The sequence below is a fragment of the Poecile atricapillus genome, chromosome 14, assembly GCF_030490865.1.
Source record: "Poecile atricapillus isolate bPoeAtr1 chromosome 14, bPoeAtr1.hap1, whole genome shotgun sequence".
Classification (NCBI taxonomy): domain Eukaryota; kingdom Metazoa; phylum Chordata; class Aves; order Passeriformes; family Paridae; genus Poecile; species Poecile atricapillus.
In genome coordinates, this window is record NC_081262.1 from 8,305,523 (window position 1) to 8,324,837 (window position 19,315).

General features: G+C 42.2%; 2 protein-coding genes and 1 long non-coding RNA gene across 9 annotated transcripts in view; 1 reads left to right on the forward strand and 2 right to left on the reverse strand.

The window, feature by feature from the left end:
• The window catches only part of MYH11 (myosin heavy chain 11), a 55,238-nt gene extending 45,722 nt beyond the window's left edge, over nt 1-9,516 (reverse strand). For all 3 annotated transcript variants that reach the window (XM_058849419.1, XM_058849418.1, XM_058849420.1), the window contains exons 1-2: nt 9,368-9,516; nt 3,122-3,480 (exon numbers count right to left, since the gene is read on the reverse strand). In XM_058849419.1, coding sequence (XP_058705402.1) covers nt 3,122-3,463 — 342 coding nt within the window. In that variant the 5' untranslated portion in view covers nt 3,464-3,480; nt 9,368-9,516. The remainder of the gene's footprint in view (nt 1-3,121; nt 3,481-9,367) is intronic.
• A 1,825-nt stretch (nt 9,517-11,341) lies between these two features.
• Nucleotides 11,342-13,072, forward strand: LOC131584553 (uncharacterized). The gene is made up of 3 exons (XR_009278770.1): nt 11,342-11,462; nt 11,684-11,890; nt 12,237-13,072. It is a non-coding gene; the product is annotated as an uncharacterized LOC131584553 (long non-coding RNA).
• A 1,743-nt stretch (nt 13,073-14,815) lies between these two features.
• CEP20 (centrosomal protein 20) lies at nt 14,816-19,313 on the reverse strand. Of its 5 annotated transcripts, none has more exons than XM_058850028.1 (5): nt 19,172-19,313; nt 18,549-18,746; nt 17,863-17,947; nt 16,853-16,992; nt 14,816-15,252 (listed from the first exon to the last, which is right to left on the reverse strand). In XM_058850028.1, the coding sequence occupies exons 1-5, from the start codon at nt 19,197-19,199 to the stop codon at nt 15,176-15,178; spliced, it is 528 nt and encodes a 175-aa protein (XP_058706011.1). In that variant the 5' UTR covers nt 19,200-19,313; the 3' UTR covers nt 14,816-15,175. The 5 variants fall into 5 exon arrangements, with proteins under 5 accessions (XP_058706011.1, XP_058706010.1, XP_058706009.1 ...); XM_058850027.1 differs by having other exon boundaries at nt 16,853-16,995; XM_058850026.1 differs by having other exon boundaries at nt 19,096-19,255.
• Between the last annotated feature and the right edge of the window lie 2 nt (nt 19,314-19,315).

Consider the following 19,315-nt stretch of genomic DNA (forward strand, 5'->3'; position numbering starts at 1 on the left):
CCAGGCTAAACTCTTCGGTGTGGAAGGTAGGGAATCGCTGGGCTGGATTTTCATTGACATGGGATGTCAGAATGAAACTGTGCTGCTCGTGTCAAAATGAATTTTAGTGTTGCCAGGATAAGATACTTGAAAAGTGACAGGTTTAGCCTAGAACAGCCACCAAGGCCCTTACAGAGAGGACAACAAGACATTTTTTTAATAGTATAGATAGATTTACTGTACACACTCAACTAATCATCCCCACCCAAGTAAAAAATTAGGAGACAAAATCAAGGAAATTATTTAGTCCTCTCTTCCCTGAGATTTCCCGGCATTCCCTGACTTGCCACATGCAGGGCTCTTTGCACACCCAGGCACACAGTAACATACCTTTGAAGAGCTAATTTTGAGGCACAAGAGGCAGGCTATTAGGGCAGAGCAGAAGCTGGAGCTGATGAAGTTCAGGAATCCTCATTTCTAACTGAACTGTGATATGATCTGTCACCTCAGGAAATTTAATGAAGCCCTCTTATTTTGGCTGACTGTACCTCTAAGTGCCTGCTTTGCAAGGATTTGGGGGAGCTAGATTAGTACAGATGATGTTTTGATACCCCAAGTGTGTGATTGAAAGTGAGGGCACTGAAGCTTCCATGCCTTAAATCCTTCTCCCTGGGGCACAGCCTGTCCAGAGAGGGGGACCCCCAGAGGGTCGGGAGGAGGAACATAATCTGAAATATTTTAGGGGAACTTCCACGGGAGCGCTGACCTTGTGTATTCCTCAGTCAGCTGCTGCTGCTGGGTATTTACAAGAGACTGGCACAAACACACATCTGCATGGTGAATATCTAGGTTTGGGCAGAAGAGTCCAATGCAGTTCCAATATGCATATTTAGATTTAGGCACCAAAGAGAGCATTTTTCACTGTTAAGTGAAGACTGAATAAGTAGTGCCCATGAATATCAGAAGGAACTTGATTCTACTCTCAAATCCACTGAAATTACATTGCTGTGTTTTTCATGCTTATATAATAATTTTTGGTGTAATTTGTGTGTGGATTCTTTTTGTTCTGAACAATGTGAAACATGAGTTAGTTGCTCATGTTTCTTCTTGCCCTTCTATCTTAATTATCTGTGATGAAGCAAAAGGCCAGGGTGTTTTTCTGGAGTACAGTCACCCTGTGAATTTCTGCACTGAATCTTTCTTTTAAATAATATTTAATGTAAATGCAAGGGGGAGATGATTTTTTTTCCAGCTGGATCGATTATTTTTCTTTAGCAGATTTGGGAATCCCCATTTGCGTCAGTGATGCTCTGGAGAGAAGAATGTTGAGGTCATGTTTTCTTCGAATGTGTGGGACTCCAAGGGATGCAAATTAGACAACACATGGCAGAGCCAGGAGATGGTTGTTTACAGTTGGTTTTAGAAGTGGGTGAGACTCAAATTCTCTTTAGAGGTCCTCTCTGTTTTTAAAAAGGTATGACAGCATCTACTAGGGCAGTGCTTTTTAAAGCTGGGCAGTTTCAAGCAGGTTTTTCTTACTGAAAATACAGATAACTTGTTGCAGTACAAGTCAAATTAATGTCTTTGAAACTTTTACCATTTAAAATCTAGTCTCTTGAGAAAGAAAACTTAATTTCAGGTACTCTTCCATTTTTGACTCTATGAAAAACTCTTTGATTTCTAATTGCATTATCCACTCCTAGAAATTAATTTCCTCTTTGTGTAGAAAGTGAAAATTCCATAAACATAATGGAAACCCTGGAACAACTATTCAGAGTGTTGCTGGGAACAACAAAGAAATACCCAATCCTCCATTTTATCCCACTAACCTTCTCCTAATTCTTTTAATTCTTGTAACAATGCAGAACGCTTTCAGGAAAAGTCTATTTTAATCATTAAGGCTGCATGTTCTGATATAACAGCATGTGGGTCCAAATGTTCACCTGCAAACTTAAAATCCAATAAACTCAAATAACGAAAAGATGGGAAGTCTAGCTTCTTTCAGGAACTTGATAATGTGCATTTTAGTACATTCCTGAAGGAAAGATCTTGAGCTTAGCTCTTTGAAGTTACGCATAACAAGTAAGTAGTTCCTTTGTTGTAGTCCATATAACTATCTTATTTTATGCTTCATTTCCTACTTTCCAATTTAGCATTCCTCATATTACTAATAAGACATGGACTACTGTTTCAACTTAAGCTCTGTACTTTCACTCATCAGTGATCTGTCATGCAAGTAAAATTTACATAGATTGAAACTGTGGATAACTTTTCTGCAGCACAACAGAGGGATCCTTCATGTAAAATCAAAGGTAACAGCTAAATTCCTTGGAAAAGTTTTGGGCTTCCTTACTGTGCTGTTTGCTAACTGTTGATGTGGATAGGTTACAGGGTTATCCATGTCAAAATATTCTTGTGTTAATGTACTTGTGAGGACTGAAAGACACAATAATCTTGTCATAACTCACATGAACATAAAGAAATTCTAATTTGTCTAGGCTTGTCTGATCTATAACTTGATCAACATGAGGGACAAAAAGGTTTAGTGGATGCATGACTTTGCTTCAGTGACACACTGGTACATGCAAGTACTCTTGCCTGAATTCCAGTGGGTTTGTCCCTTTATCCACATATAAGGTTTAACTCCAGCACCACCAACCCAGAACTTTTCAGCTGCCTTTAAGTGGAAGTTTTGCCTGAGAAAAACTGCATGATTTGCCTTTTCTGTATGCTCTTTTTGCAAGTTACTTGAAAATTGTTAAGTTTACATTTAATTAATATGAGTCCCTATCATTTCCCCCCCGCCCCGAACAGCAGGACTCAGGTTTTGTTCACCTATCAGAGAGTTCCAAGCCAACAATATTCTTTTGGAATCTATAAATTTTGTGGAAGAAACCTTCATATGTTTTAATTTAGTTAAGAAGCAATTATCAAAGAAGCAGGAGAATCATGGGGAATAAAGTGAATTTAAAACATTTTTGGGTTAGGAAGCTGTTACTTCTACTAACTACTGGGGTTAGTACTTGCATGGCAGTGTTACACAGGGCCTGTATCCCAGACAGTGGCTGTGATCCACCTCCTTGCTGATGGGACATGGTCACATGCAATAGGAAATGCTCTGTGTGTGTTTGGGTCTACTCACATAAATTAGACCTGAGAAGTATCTCTCCCTTAGATTGTGCAGCACAGAAGCTTCATTGAGGCAAGTCAGCTCTGCCATGTCCTCCACCTTGGAGAACTTTGGAGGGTTCATCTTCTGGATGTCATCCTTGCTCAGTGTCACTTTCTTTCCATTTTCTGCCAGTTCAACGACCACCTCATCCCCTTTCTCTTCCTTGATACTTGCTGCTTCAAATCCATGTTTCTCTGATGGAATCCAAACCAGTTTCTTTGCTGACCAGTCAGCCTGGGCAAGTGGGTTGTTGATGAAGTTTTTGTCCACAAAGAGGAATTTCTCATCATCGCTGAGAGGTTTTTGAGCCATTTTGACTCAGCAGACACCTGTTGAGGCAGGAAAATATTGTGCTTTAAAGGGATAAAGGAAGGCAAATGTGGAGATGTTCCAGACAAGACACATTTGTCAAATCCTACTGCCATGCAGTAAGTCCAAAGCACCACAGGTCTTGTGTCCTATCTCACATTTCCATGTGGATACTTAGTGCCTGTGCAATGGCACAGTCAGAACTGCACCAGGACCACCAGCTGAACACCTCCCTGCAGCCTCAGCTCTTGCCCATCACAAAGTTAATTGAATTCAGACAATTATAATATTTCCCATCACCCAAATGCTGTTGGGTGCATACTGAAATATCAGTGCAATAATGAAATAAACAGGAGAAGAATGATTCCCAGGCTGTGGTCCAGCAAGGACAGAATTTAACTTTTCTTGCAAAGGACTATTTCCAATTAATAAATACCATTTCATTTGGAGAAGAATAAGATTAAGACAAGATCAAGAGAAAAAGCAGAAAACAAATGTTGTCAATACTGCTGGTGAAGTAATTTAGAGTTAGCCTCTCCCCATGGGTCAGACAGTAGGAGCTGGTCATTTATGAAGGGTAAATGTTTATCACGTGAGAGAGAAGAAACGGAACAAACCTGGAAATTGCCTCAGCTAAAAGATACTCTGAGCCATGATGGGTCACACTGCTCAGGCTGAGGAAGATGCAGACACTGCATCTGTGTCATGCAGTTGCACATGGATAAAGCAGCTGGGTGTATCTGCCCCACAGCCGAGAGCCAGGGGAGAGTTTGGGCTGCTTTGCACAGTGCTGAGACAGGAGACAGCTGCTCTCCTGCTCGGGCCACTGAAGTTTGGATGTGGCTGCAAGATCAGTGCTGATAGTGCTGGAGCTTTGCAAATGTTCTGCTCTATCCCATGGGGGCACAGGTCTAAATAAAGGAAGGAGCACACAGAGGATTTGTGGTTTGCTCCAGGGCAGAAAGAGTGTGCTGCTTGGGAAACCTGCTGTGCAGTGGAGCAGAGAGGAGAGCTGGGGAGGAGCTACAAAGAGCGTGTGCCCAAGAAAAACATCTCTAGGAGACAGAGGCTGTTTCATTTCCTTATTGAGAATGAATTTAATATTTACAGCAATCAAACAAACATGAATCTGGAGGGAGCTTGGAGAACTGACTGCTAAAGATGTCAACCCATAAGCAGGACAATATTTGTAACGACCAAGCTCTGTGGTATGTAGCCAAATGGACACCCTGTGCTCTGGGAGTATCAGAGCTTGCTTTCCAAATATTTGTCCTTGAAGCCTTCCCACAGATTAAGGTTTTTTTGCAAGGCCACACTCTCTTAGGGGTCTGAGAAGGAAACATGGGTCATGCAGAAGGTGACATAAAGGCTTAAAAACAAAACTAGGATTTTTAGAGGTGCCTAAGAAGGCTAGATGATATCCCACTGAAATGCAGTGGAAATTAGATGCCCCTTTAAGCTTCTTCGACAATTGTCTTGTTTAAAAAAAAAAAAAAAAAAGAAAGAAGCTAAATGTGCTTGTTCTAGAGCCTTGCTTGGAAATCCCAAAGAGGAAAATTCTCCCAGATAATCCATGAAGGTGCAATGTGTGAGGGAGACCTGTGCACTGGCCCCTGAGCAGCGTTCCCTGCTGTCGAGGCTCTGTCAGGGAGCATCTGTAGGATGTGGCCCTCTGCTCGCTCCCAGGAGATTCTTGGAAGAGAGCAAGAGGAAACTATTTGACCTCTGTGTGGATTAAGGCAGAAAATGCTCCCTCACTGCCAAGAGGGCTGGTAGAGCGCACAGTTCCAATAATGGAGATGGTATTCTCTGCAGCTGAGCCCTCCAGCTGGCGGCCGGGGGGAAGCTGCTGCCCAGGGGAGCTGTGGAAGCGCTGCCCCATCCCCAGAGCTGCAGCTCCTGGGGCTCAGCGAGCAGCAGGAGCTGCCCTGGCCTCTCCCACTGCTGTGGCTACAGGCAAGGCATGTTCTGCAGCCCGCTGGCCCAGCAGTGCAGCAGTGGAGATGGGGATTTCAGCCCATCCTATGCCCAGGAGAGAGCTACGTGGCCGTGATGAAGCAGCAGAAAGGTTGCATAGTGCTGCCCATGACTAAATGCCAGGTGACAGCACTTTTATATCTATAGCAATTAGGTACTGCTGTCAGAAACACCAAAAGTGGGACTGAAATGCAGAGCTGAGCTTCCTGGGGACAAATCCTGCTATTCTGAGGCTGCCCAGAGAAGATGATGATGGAAATCAAGCTGCCAGATTGTCCTGACCATTTGCATCAAAAACCCAACTGTAGCTAAAACTGTTGGCCTGTTAAAAAACATGTCACAGTGGAACATCCCAGAGTTCTGCTGCCCAAGACCAAGGAAAAGTTCCTTTCTTTGTTACAAGCTAAGTCAAAACCATCTCCCACAGATTCTAGCATGAAACTGAGAGCTGGTCTGTCTATATTGGACTACATTCTCCTACTTTTTCCTGTATGTACATAGCAAGGTGCAGAAAGTTTGAAATTCAATCTTTTTTCTAAGCAAGATCCATTTGGAAGGTATATAAGGTGGAATGAGCTGCAGGACTTGGAAATACAGCTTCTTATTCCCTAGATCCAAACACTAGGACTAGTTTGAATAATTTGGTAAGAATAGATCCCCTACAAGAATTAGTGAATAGACACTCTGAGCTGGATCTCAGAACTCCTCTGAAACACAATGAGAAGAAAACATGGATTTATGTGAAAAGAACTTTTCATGACTGAACCTCTGGAATCTAAGGATAACATTTTAGCAGCTTCTGAGTATCACTGCAGTAAAAAACGAAATGCATTTATGAAGTGTGGATTAATGGTTATTAATAATTGAATTAATTTATTAATGTGCACTATTCATTTTCATTATAAAGGAAGGTCTTCCATCTGAATGGAAGGTGTAGAATATAAGCTCCACAAACTCAACTAAATTTGTCCTAGTGAGGACTAATGAGCTGCTAATGAGATGCTGAAATTTTCTGATTAATAACTGGCACTATATCTTCTGTTCCATTTCTGATCAGGACTGCACTGCACTGGGCCAGTATGTGATTGGTACTGGGGAAACAGGCCAAGGGGAAGGACTCCTTACTGCCTGCTGAGAACGTTCCCTGGGAAGGCAGAACTGACCCCCTAGCCAGTTCCTGGGTTTCACCCATAGGACTGGCTGGGAGAAATGGAGAGCCCTATCCACGTGCCAGAGGTGGCTGGAGGTTCTCATCCATTTAGCACAGGTCATGTACAAGAGAATACACTTTACACACAGAGGTGTAAAGAATTCCCTGGGAATGGGAGAAGGAAAAGCAATCACAACAGTACTACTGATATGAAGTTGCTTGCCTTAGAATTGTGCCAGATCACACCTAACCTGATCCATTTGTTGTACCTGTCCAGCCTGCAAACATCCATGGATACTTCCACAGCTCACTCCATTCCTCTGTCTGCAGCCCCACTATGGAGATATCTGGCTGATCTTCACTGTCTTTTCCCTTTTCATGTTAATGACAGAAGTTGAATGCTGTCTTTATAATAGTTTATCCTGAGTATATTATTTCAAGGATGAAATATAAATGTTCTCAGGAAGTCCACTTTAATTAAAAGGTTATTGGCCAAGCAGAATTGCCTCCTGACTCAGAGCTTGGAGAGACTGCTTTTCTCCTAAGGAAAAGATAAAGGACACTTCTCCCTTCCTCTGCAGGATGTGCATGTCAATATAAAGCCTTATCACATCTGTACAGGGAATAATTATTGCAACAGAGGAACATATAAGCAATTATTTTCAGAAACCAAGTCCTGCTCTCATGAGTAGTTTCTGATGGAAGAGTGTAGCAGTAACCTGCTCTTGACTCAAACTGCATTTCTTGGGCTACAGTAATTCTTGACTATGATCTTTCCAGTTTCCTTATCTTTTACCTTTCCAGTACTTAACTGATTCATCCAACTGAGCACTGCTTGGAAAAAAAGATAATCAAAAGATAATCTAGGGGTGAATCCTAACCTTGTGACCTTCATTTGGGAACTGGAATTCCCCAGCAATGACAGCTTTATCACAAGCACTGTTACCAATTCATCTTGGCCTTTCACCTCTTTTTGGCAATGCATTCTCCATATAGCTCAATCAGACTGTCTGTAAGTGCCTCATTTTATAATAAAGTCTTCTCACCTTTGTTAATGGGAGTTACAACATAGAAGTTACAACTCTGACTAAACATTTGATTAATTTTCTAATTTTCAAAGTCAATTGGCCCTAGTTATTGCCAGCTTTATAAAGTGTAAAAATCAGAAAAGAAGGGGGGGGGAAAAAGGGATAGATTCCCTTTATCTGGAAAATTCCAGCTATTTCAAATTCTTGTAGATGTCATTCTGTTAACTAAATCAAATTCTGTATATTGATGGCAATTCACAAATAATCCATAATTTAACTGGATTTTGCACAAGTCGGAAAGCTGTGTCTAGCTCTTGGCTTCTCCTAAAATTAACAGACTTAAAAGCCATCAGATTTGCAACTAATAAGTCTCTGTGATTTCCAAAGCATTGGGATCTCTGCATACATCCCCACGCTGCCTTTTATGGAGATGTTCTGCTCAATACCCGCTGTTCCGCAAAAATGTAATGATAACAAATTCAAAACAAATACCTTTTAGGGACTAGTGTGTCAATTGCAAATGAGATAATAAAATTCATTGTTTACATCCAAGCGAGCAGGGCCAGCGCAGAATCGGGCCCTAAACTGAAGTGACAATTTAATCAGAGCTTTGCTCTCGGGGGGTTCATCAGCTCAGCCCCTGCCTGACGGAGGGGGAGCTTGGGGGGCTCAGCAAGTCAGCCCATCCCAACAATCCTGCAGCAAACTGCCTGGCAGGGCAAAGCTGGCACTGAAGGACATGGTGGGCTTGTTTTTCAACAAGTGTATTTTAGAAAAGGTTTTACTAATATGTATGTAATAGATAGCAACAAGCATTCTGATTTCTCTTATACTGAAAATATCTCATGATGCTTCTTGATTATTCAAGCATATATGCCTTTCACATAAATATCAACATTTTTATAGGTGTGCATGCACACAGACACACACACACACACACACACACATATAGGTGAAAGAAGCCTGTGAACCACTGGGATGGTGCTGAAGCTGCTTTCTGCACTGCCATCTACTGTCGTCTTAATTTACTTATGGAATTTTCTTAGAAGTTTGTTGCTTTATTTTCCATTTTTGAAAAAGGCATGCCACCTTTGAAATTACTGTAGTTCAGTAAATTGCCAGATTAGTTTTGCTTCAAATTTGTTCCCCACATATTAAAAGCATATATATGTAATGGTGGGACATTTTTGTCAAAGTGATTCCATTCCTTCTTCTAATTTTAAAGCATTTTTCCTGTTTAAAGAACAAGTTACTGATGAACTGATTATTTTATTCGGTTGCACTTTCTTTCAGCAGTCCTTTATTAGGACTGAGAGGTTAGGAACACTTAAAGGAAATCAGCAGCTCAGGTTTTTCATTCCCAAATGCACGGTTGCCTGCAGCAGGTTCCTGTGGCCACCTGCACTGCCCTGCACCTTGTGGCAGCAGGCTCAGAGCCCGGCTCCCCTGCAGCCGGTGCCTCTCAGGCTCGACCCAGCAATGGCAGTGTCAGCAGTGACCAGAGGCAGCCTAGAACACCTTTGCCCCTTTCAGGCATGCACAATCTCTATGCATTTCAAGCAGAGCCCACCCAGTAACACAGAAAACAGGATAAATCGCCTGAGCACGCCCGGTAGGTCTGTTCCCCTCCCCAGATTAATGCTCTGAATGCGTTTGCAGAGCAGAGTAAGAGTTCCCCTGCCAGAGTCCCCATCCCAAAGTGTGAGAGCCCCCAGGCAGTCCCCAGCAGGGAGCTGGCCCCGTGGTACTCACAGGTGTCCAACTGGGCGAGCAGAGTGAGTTGGAGATACAGCCACCAGCCGGGACAGCCCAAGTCCTTGCTGCCTCTGCAGCCTCCCTATATAGAGGAGGAGAATCTTGTCAGTGGGGAGGGGCCCTGGAAACCACGTCCTGCTGGAAAATCCTTTTGGTACCTGGCTTAAAAAACACAGCCTGAGCCAAGGACCTCGTTCCCAGCAGGGCCTAACCCTGGGCTGTGGCCCCTGCCCTGAGCCACTTTTTAGGGACGCAGGCTGATTCCTGGCTTTCAGAAAGATGTAAGAAAGGGGTGCCCCTAAGTCACAATTTCAGGGTTTCATCCTTTTCCCCTGATGTTTAACAAAGCAGATGGACCTTTAACTCCTTCCTGCCTTGGCAGTATCCCTGGCCCTCATGGCCCTGTGCCTGGAAGGGCAAAGGACAGGTCACGGGCCCGTGTGGCACAGGATGTTTCCTACCCACTGTCGGAGCATTTTGTTGGAGCTAAGTCCCTGAGTTCAGGGGTTGCTTGGGCAAAGAGGGTTATTCCTAACATAGCAGGACTGTGTGGGTGGAGGTGGCTCTGGGTCTCACTGTGTTTATGTGACATTTGAAGCCTGTGGCTGGTTTAAGCCTCCTTTGCCCCTGGGGAGTGAGAGAGTTGTTTGCCACCTTCCCAGCAGATTTGCTGAAGTTTCTTTTGCGATCCAGTGTGCAGCTCAGTTCTTGAGAAAGGACTGTCAATACTTGCTCATATATAAGAAACACCTCCCCGTGTCTGTAAATGCAGAAGAGAAGTGATGAGCTGGGGGGGCACAGTCCCCGGGATGCACGGACAGAGCAGGGAGCAGGCACCGTGTGCTGGCAGCGAGAGGAGGACACGGTGCTGGGAGCCAGAGCTGCAGGGGTTAGGGAGTGATCTGGTCCTCATCAAACCTGCCTCACACCCCCCAAACCTTCAGTCCCCAGCTGTCCCTCCTCCTTCCTGAGAAACAGCCTTGTGCTGTAGGACCTGTGGATGGAGATATCCCAAAAAGGGAAAGCTAGGATCCTCTAGGAATTCCCATCAACGTGCCAAATACAAAATACTGAAACAACCCCCTCTCAGCAACAGACTAAATATGGTGTATACCCAAAGGATCAGAGCACAGGCCTGAGTGAAATTATTTCTCTTGACATCAACAGCTCTGTCTTCTCTGGAAAATAAACCCTCCTGGGGAAGATGGATGGGATTCATATTGGTCTCATCATCCTAAAAAAATACCTATGAGGGGAGGCTGGGCTGAAAACCTCTGCTGTCATTGGGTTGGGAACTTGCAGGTGTGATAGACTGTAGCCCTTTCTTCTAGTTCTGGCCAGTGGTGAAAAAATCTGGACAAAGAGGAGAGAAGGAAAGAGCCCTGGGGTTTCTGCTCTGCAGCATTTCAGAAATATCAGATGCAGGGTTAAGTCTGGGCCTCAGCTGGAGAAGAGCAGATTTGCCAGGGCAGTGACACAGTCCCAGAGGTCACAGACTGTCCTGCAGAGGGAGGGTTGGGGTCTGCAGTGGTCTGGGGCTGCCACGGAGCCGTGCAGAGCCTCCCAGGACCTAGCAGTGCCTTATCAGACCTGTGCATGTGTGACTTTGTTGGAGCAAAGCCAGGCAAATGATCACCACGAGATAAATCCAAGAAACTTGTCCTTGTTAGCAGAAAGTTCCTCACAGGGCAGGGTAGTTCACCCTATTTTACTTTTTTTCCCCTGCAGTTTCTTGATTGCAGACTTGGCTTTTAATTAGAAACACGATGAAATGCAAGGGAATCCTCTGAAAAGTATGATCATTTTAACATTCATCAAAGTTATCCTAAGAAGTTCCTTTTAAACACATGCAGCTGTTTCACAAAACCAGACACATTATAATAGTAGCTTAAAAAGGAGTGGAAATTATTCTGGCTGGCCTGCAAACCACTGCACACGCAGGCTTGCTGCCTGAGGAGGGAGTTTAACAGCAGCAGTGCTGGAGGGTGATATATGATGTGACATTAAACGGAGCTGGAAAGTCCAAAAAAATATTACTGCTGGGACTGAAAGAGTTGCACTCTCAAGCCATGTGGGGTAGGAACTGATAAATGTAAGCATGGCTTCCAACCTTCACTTAAAAGTTAGTGTAAGAATATACTAATCCGATAGCCTGGTTGGGGGTTCCTGAAAGTTGTGGTGTTTCTTTTAAATCAAAGTCGCCTCAAAATGAAAGCTGTGGATTCCCAGTGGATGATGAGTTTGTGACAAGAAAATAAGCTTTGTTTAAACCCCCTTGATTTGTTTATTTATTTGTTTTAATTACTTTTCTAGGAAAAAAAAAAAAGTATTGAGCAGCCTAGCCTTAAATATGTCCTTACTGAATTTACACTGTAAATACTGCCCTTGGGGAAAAGAAAGAGCACCCAAGAAGGAGAGAAGTGAACTCTTAGCTGCCTTACCATGGTGTAACCTGAACACAAGAGAGGGGAAAAAAGCAAAGCACAGATGGTGGTGTTAGTTTGTTAAATAAAGAATCAGGTAAGCAATTTTTGTTTTGTTTAAAAATGTTTTTGCTTGAGTTTCACCAACCATGTTTCTCTACGATGACAAATCTAATTAGAACAGGTAATTGTACAGGTGGATTACAACCTGTGTCAAGCTGTGCCCTTGCAACAGGAGGGACAGTCTGTGTCCAAGCCAGGACAATCAGTCTTGAGGACAGTCTGATGAGGGAAAATGCCAACAGCTTGATGTTTGTGCTTAACGCTTGCTGCAGGTGGACAGGTGAAGTCTGTGAAGTGCACAGAGCAGGTCTGAATCAGCTGCTGCTGAAAGGGTGTCTTTGCAAGTGTGAACAAACCTCTTGGGGTTTCTTTTCCTAAAGGTGATTACCCAAGGATAATCACTCCTCCGGAAAACTGATCCAGTGACACCGAGATTGGGTGCCTGACGCGAGGGTGCTCAGGAAGGAAAACGTAACCGACTCCTCAGAGGGAGCTGATAAAGCTTAAAAAAATCTGCCCTGTGCAGGACAGAAACTAAAACCTCTGGAACAGCCCAGCTGCCCTGCAGTCTACAGACACAGTTTGCTCTCATTCGAGGGGAGAGCAAAAATTTGGTCTTAAAGAATTTTTTATTTTTAAAACTTGTGGGTTAAATTCTTCCAAAGTGCTTTCCAGATCTGATATCCACACCAGACTTCACTGGCTCCTTGTCACCTTCACTTGTGATAATGTGCTTGGACAACAAACAGCCTCTTTTAATGGAATTCCCTGCAAAATGCTCTTGGTTAATGTTCAATCTCCAACAAAATTCACAAATGCATTTTGCTATTTAAGACCCTAAACTTCTATATGCTTTTTTTTTTTTTTCCTGTTGTCAGTAGAAAGAATAAGAACAGTTAATAAAAAATATCTCAGGCTGTAATTATGCAACTTCTGAAGTTAAGAAAGTAATTTTTGTGTATGCTTACCTAGGTGGCAACTTCTTTTAAAACCTGAAGCTGTGACTCAAGGACTGTGAAATATTTTGATCTAGATATTGATCTCACCCTAAAATTTTAAGGAATGCTAAATGCATCCATGTGGGAAAGATTTTACAGTTCCCATTCACGCAGTAGGCAGTCTGACATTAAGAGGACTTGCTGTATGTCAGCATCTTAAAAGACACTCTCATATTTCATGTACTGTCAAGATGAATGCTAGATGATTAATAATATGATTAGACCAGTATATTTTCATAGATGTATTTTGAAGCTTTGCTATAAATAAACATCACTGGAAATACACTTTAATTTGCCTTTAGTTTGCTTGTACAATGACTGTACTTTGAAACAAGAGATTGTTTCTAGCCCTCAGACGTGGGCTCTGAGGGTATTGGAGAATTAGATGAAATGCAAGTTGCACCCAGAGCAAACAGGCCAGATTCCACCCACCATCCCAACACAGTGTCTGTACAATGCGTGAATCCCCAGAGAAAATAGTCCAAAGATTCTGTTTTCTAAAATGCATTTTGTCTCTGATTTCAAACATACACCTTCACCTCAAAGCTCAGTGAAGGATGTCCTTGTAGCAGCCTCTGCCCTCCTGACTGTGCAGAGAGGAACCTGCTGAGCTGTGTGCTTGGGAAACAGCAGCTACCAAACATCCCTTTGCCTTCTTCAGCCTGGGAAAAAGTTGTATTTAATTTCTACCACTAAAAAATTAATTTCCCAGGGAGCTCCATGGCACCTGGGCAGCATCTGAATGATCTATGGTGGGAAGACAGAAAGCAGAAGCAGTGGCTTTGGTTACACTGAAACATTTGCATCACAGAGAAGGTTTGAGCTTTTGTGTTTTCAGAGCCTTTTTCTTTACCCTTGAAAAGACAATTCAAAATCCAAGTATACATAAAAATTTGATCCACTGCTTCATGGGAAAACATTGGTCTAGCACTGAACTTCTAGAAGATCAAATTAAAAATTCAGGGATGGCTCTTCAGCACAGCATCTGAAGGTGATGGAGTGAGCACAGAGCAAACACTGAGGGCACACACATTCCCTCTATTGATTCAGTGGTCAGCTGCCATTGCTGCAGAGGACTTACAGATGGATTTGATTGAGGTTTATTTGCAAACACACGTCCTCCCCTCCTGGCAGCAGTCCTGAGACACAGATCAGCCAGCAGGGAGGTGCCAGCACTGCCAGTCACACGGAGGAGATGAGCTCACTGCCAAGGCTTCAAATGGATAAATGCAGCCTCTCTGCAATTCCACATTTGAGTACAGGCTGCTTGGAGAAATAAAAGTATCCCTGCAATGCTAACTGGGTCAAATCAAGATAGAGGCAAAATTTCACAGCGTGTGCAATTTGTGGTCCTTTCAACTTCACAAAATGAAGGTTCTCTTCCTCTCTCCCCACCCCCCCACTGTACATTTATCTAACAGTAAAGATTTTTAAGGACCTGAGTCTAGAGAATTATTTATACAAAACTCCTCTCAGTACACTGGATATATTTAACATTTATGCATTTTGTTAAAATGATTAGACAAAAAAAAGATGGTATTTTTATGTATCCCTGTAAGTTTGGCTTTTAAAATAAATTGCCATTTCAAAACATGTAGATACCTCAGCTGAAAAAGAGTTCTGGGAATCAGTATCTACTATCAACTTTATTTTTAGCTTTGCCTTTGAGTTTCATGTTGTTTGGGAAAAAACCCCAGAAGTTCCTTCTCCTCCCAATATACCCAGTGTTACACTGTACAATTTATAGCAACTCCAGATGGAAAAAACTTACTCTTGTTTGTTTGCTGGCATGAAGATAAATATAGTCCCCATTTCCGGAGAATTAAAAACAACTATCCCTCTAAATGACAGCCATTTTCTATTAGAATTTCTTTTCCCTTACTTATCTGAAAGTTGCAGCTTCTTTGTACAAAGAATGATTAAAATGTTTAGTTTGAACACTCTCAAAATACCACACAGAATAAAATTGAAAAATTTTATTCAGAAACACAGGTAAAACACACAAGGATGTAAGTGCAGAAATTATAAGTTATTATATAAAAATGTATTGGATAAATGCAGTATATTCAGGTGCAATTCTGAACACAGGATTCATGAATGTGAGTCCTTATACAGTTTTTCTTCTATCAGCATTGAGGAAAGAGAGCTTTGCTAACATTTTTTAAAATTGACAGTAAGTATGACCTTGTCACACTGTCTCATGAGTAGATGTTACAAGCTAAAATGGTCCCACTGGATTTATTAGAGAAATTTATGCAATGAAGAATGTCCTAAATTAAATCTGACAGACCTTGAAATGAGAAATTAGAAAATGAAAGATATCATCTCTTTATACTTTGTAAAATAAGAGGCTCTTCGATGCTCGTGCCAGACATCCTTCCTGGTTCTGGAATTCTGTCTGAAAATGAAACACAAACAAAAATATTCTCATTCATCTGGAGGTCCAAGGTGCTCTTCTATTTGTCCAAGATTATCTTCTACTATTATCAATGCTATTATTGATAATTATCAATTATCTACTATTGATGCACAATATTATCATAGAGAACGAAGGCAATTTTACAAATAAATGTTTCCATGCAGCTGCAGGAGATAAAAGCTTTGCATCACTAAGATTAGATTTCAGACAACTTCCACCTCAGCTGTAGTGAATGAGCTAAAGAAACACCATATTCCACACCTTTTATCAGGATCCCCAGTCTGCTGGAATACTCACAGATCTAAATAAACAAGATGTTTTCTAAAGTGAAAAGCTAGTTAGATGTTAAATAAGAGACTTGGCAGGTTTAATTTATGAATAGACTTGATTACCTGAATATGTAGCCTAATGGAAAGAGCTGGATAATTAGTATTTTAAACCTACTGCCTTTAGGTCTCCACTAATGTACTCCATAAACACAAGTAGAAAGTAATTGCAGAATACATTTATTTAAAGGTTCAAAGTCTTAAAAATTTTATGTTTTTGTTTAGTTCTAAAAGCAATGTGCTGTTGTGTCTTATGATTAATCCTGAGTTCTGTAACTAACTGTAACAAATTAAATCTCCATGTGAAGTTATATTGGAGTCAACAGGGCAGGGTGACACTGCAGAGTCGGTAGAAATAAAAGTATACTTTAAAATTCTCCTATACATTCAGTTTGTTTTGAAAATGGCGAAATTTCTGATATGAATAATTGTTTTCTAACAAAGCAGAGCAGTTTATAGCGGTTTTAGCAGGGAAATTTTGTTTCTTCAGCGCCCTCTTCTGGGAGAAGAAAAACATCATTGTCGCGTTGAATTAACTGTTAAAAAACTGTTAGTGCATCTCACCCTTTTCAGATGTCAGTAAGATCTCAGGCTTCATACTTTTGAAATTTTTGGATACAAACCAAACAGTTCATAGTATTAACAAGACAGTAATAAATTTACACAGTAAAAAATGTAGCAATATGCCAAGCAGACTCTTTAAAGGAAAAAGCTGGACCAATGAACCTTTTCATTCTCTAGCTTAGGTGGTATTAATTGTAACCAGTCCAAAAGCAGACCAGAAAAGGCAAACAAGATTTAGCAGTGTTCATTACAGAGCAATGAACTTTGGGCTTAAGCTTTTGTGGCAAATAGGATATGAATTATGTTCTCAGAAAAGGTTTATGCCCATGTAAAGAACTGAGAGCTAAAGAGTTAAGAACTTTCTATAGAAATTAGGTTAGACAAGGTAAGAAACAGAGATACATCCACTATTTAATATATTTTATTGAGAATTTAGGTTAAAATATTGTATTAAACTCCCAATATAGTCAGACTGTCTTTAGCTGACCCTTTTCAGATTTGTAATAATATAAGAGAGTACAATTTGGCCAGTTGTACTTTTAGGGAAATGGTAAAGCCATTTGGTGCCAGATGAAAGCAAGCATTCCTTGCACAGAGGAGGAGGTACATGGTGTCCAGCTGCATATTTATGCATGGTAGAGGAAATCCAGTCACTGATAAAAGTGCTTCAAAAATGACATTGCACCCACCTTTTTGATTTCTCTCAGCAGGTGGTTTGCCAAGGTTCTGCTTTGGGTAAGTCAGCAAAGACACTTTTGGAAGGATATTCTGGGTACTTTCTTCTTTACCACCATGTAAGAAATGAGAGAGAATTCCATACAGGAGAGGTCTGCTTAAGGGAGAAATTACAAAAGTAGTCTATAAAGTCTATGAAATATTGAGCATTAAAAAATACAGCCTTTTCCTAGGACTTCTCAGATCTTAATACTTCTACAAACTGTACTGACATCTTTAATGACTTAAAACACATCCAAGTATCATTAAATAAATAAGCACAGACCTCAGCTCCCCCTGAACACCAACACTGCCCCAAAAAGCTCAGGCTAAGAGACACTGTCCACTGAACTCCAGTTCCCCTGGCAGGTGATGAACTGGAGTGTGTTTAGCACAGCAGCACAGATCCACATTCTCACCCATGGATCAGAAGGATCCACACACTCACAGGAGATCAGACTTTGGTGGACTATAGGCCAGTCCACCACGGTACAGCTCAAACTTTGCTCTCCCTAAGCAGCTGACAGGTTCAGACAGCACAAGGTACAGACAATGCTGAACCTGTCTGAACCTGCTTCAGCCTTCAGGTCAGTAATGCAGTTTTATTGGAGCATTCTGATTTTGTATCTAATCTCACAGTAATCTTTTTATTACTCCGCACAGCAACTCCCAGATATGCAAAAAGCAGATCTACTTTCTGTAGAAAGCAGACTGTATTGGTAAGACAGCTGTGTTTTGGTGTGCAAGGGCACTATCTGGAAAATGCCATCGTGTTGGCAGAATTCAGTGTTAGTTTGGAGTATGTCTGAAAATGGCCCCATGTTTGGCATCGTGAAGCTGAATCCAGCATATTAGAACAGGTGTGGGATCAGCCATATTTCAGTTGGTGAGAACATTTAAATGTGATTTATAACTACACTAAAGAGAAAAATATACTGGTATGCAGAATATAGAATATACTGTGCATTCCAAAATTCCATCTTACACTGATTTTGCACTTGCATCTTCAACTATATTCAGCTCTCTGGCAAGAAATTCTCTATCCAAGGGCACTTCAGGCTGGCCGGATTCTGGAAAACAAAATCCCTGAAGCTTAAGACTGGTAAGAAAAATGTCATCAATTAGCAGAAGACTTCAAAAGATCAAGAGAGCAACCACCTCCCTTTTAGACTATTAATAACTAACAGTGTATTGTGATTCCAAGGAACTCAAGCATTAGGGATTCATACTGGTATAATTTACAATAGCACATTACAATTTGTATCTTCACTCCTAAAGAATCTAAGAAGAACATTAAAGAAGTCTTACAGTGTAAAGATGAATTCATCAGGCAAACAGCTCTTTCTCTAAATTACTACTCTCTGGCATTTCAAGAAATTTGAGTTCGCAGGCTGTTACCAAGTTTTCTTGCTCTTGCATCAACTACTCTGTTGAACAATTTACCTCAAGGGTAAAGGAGCAGAGAGTAAGTTTTCTTGAAAACTAATGGAGTGATTTGGCTTAATGCTGCAAGTAGAGCTGTGGAGAGGCTGTTTGTACCCTGTTAATTCCCAAGAGAAGACAAGGTTATGGAGCTTGTCACAGTTACTAATTCAATAATATCAACAGAATTATTCATTCAACCAATCACTGATTACTATTACAGCGATGACACAAATTCATTGCCAATACCTGCCGTCAAGACAGATGCTGTGTATTTATACTTGTTGTACTCCAGGTATTCCCGAATGAGCTCGTTGATCAGGAGGTTCTCCCGGGACAGCGTCGGCCGCGGCTCGCTCTGGTCATCCAGGGCATTGAACACTTCAGCTCTGATCCTCGCTTTGATTTGGGCAAGAGCTCCTCTTTTTTCCAATGTGTCCTTTAAAACTATCACCATAAAAAGGGGCGTTAAATTAAAGCCCAACGCACCAAGCAGCTGCATTAATTAGCCCCGATACAAACAGAGTTTTGGCGTGTGCCCAGTGCTACAGCGATAAGGCGCCAGCACCCGCCAGCCTAGGCACCTTACAGATAACAGCTAAGCCTTCAGAAAAGTCACAAGCACATATTTTTTTTAGTCGCAAGCACACGTTCTGGCAATTTAAGAAGTAGGATGTTACTGCGCCAAGATGCGTTTAATACTGAAGTATACTGAAATACAATCCACAATACATGACGGGGGCAGCGCCGAGGGACGGGAGCCCCCATTAGCGTCCGCGGCAGCTCTGACACCCACCGGGGTGGCCGCGGAAGGTCGGGCCGCCCTCCCGACACATCCCCGGTCCCGGCCCCGGTCCCGGTCCCGGCCCAACCTGCTTTGAGCTCCGCCACCGTCGCCATGGCCGCGCCGGGACCCGGATGGCGCCGCGCGCACTGCGCATGCGCGGGGCTGAGCGCCTGAGGGGACAGCGCGGGGCTGGGCGGGAGCTCCGTGAGGGGAGAGCTCACAGCCGGCC

What these genes read in the sequence shown, in the direction of transcription:
- CEP20 (XM_058850025.1), bottom strand. Translation starts at nt 19,240, where the DNA reads ATGCGCAGTGCGCGCGGCGCCATCCGGGTCCCGGCGCGGCCATGGCGA. An exon ending in GATGCAAGTGCAAAATCAGT is followed by an intron (nt 16,996 to 17,862) that starts GTAAGATGGAAT and finishes TTCTCCCTTAAG; the next exon opens with CAGACCTCTCCTGTATGGAA. An exon ending in TGCTGAGAGAAATCAAAAAG is followed by an intron (nt 15,253 to 16,852) that starts GTGGGTGCAATG and finishes TTTCATTTTCAG; the next exon opens with ACAGAATTCCAGAACCAGGA.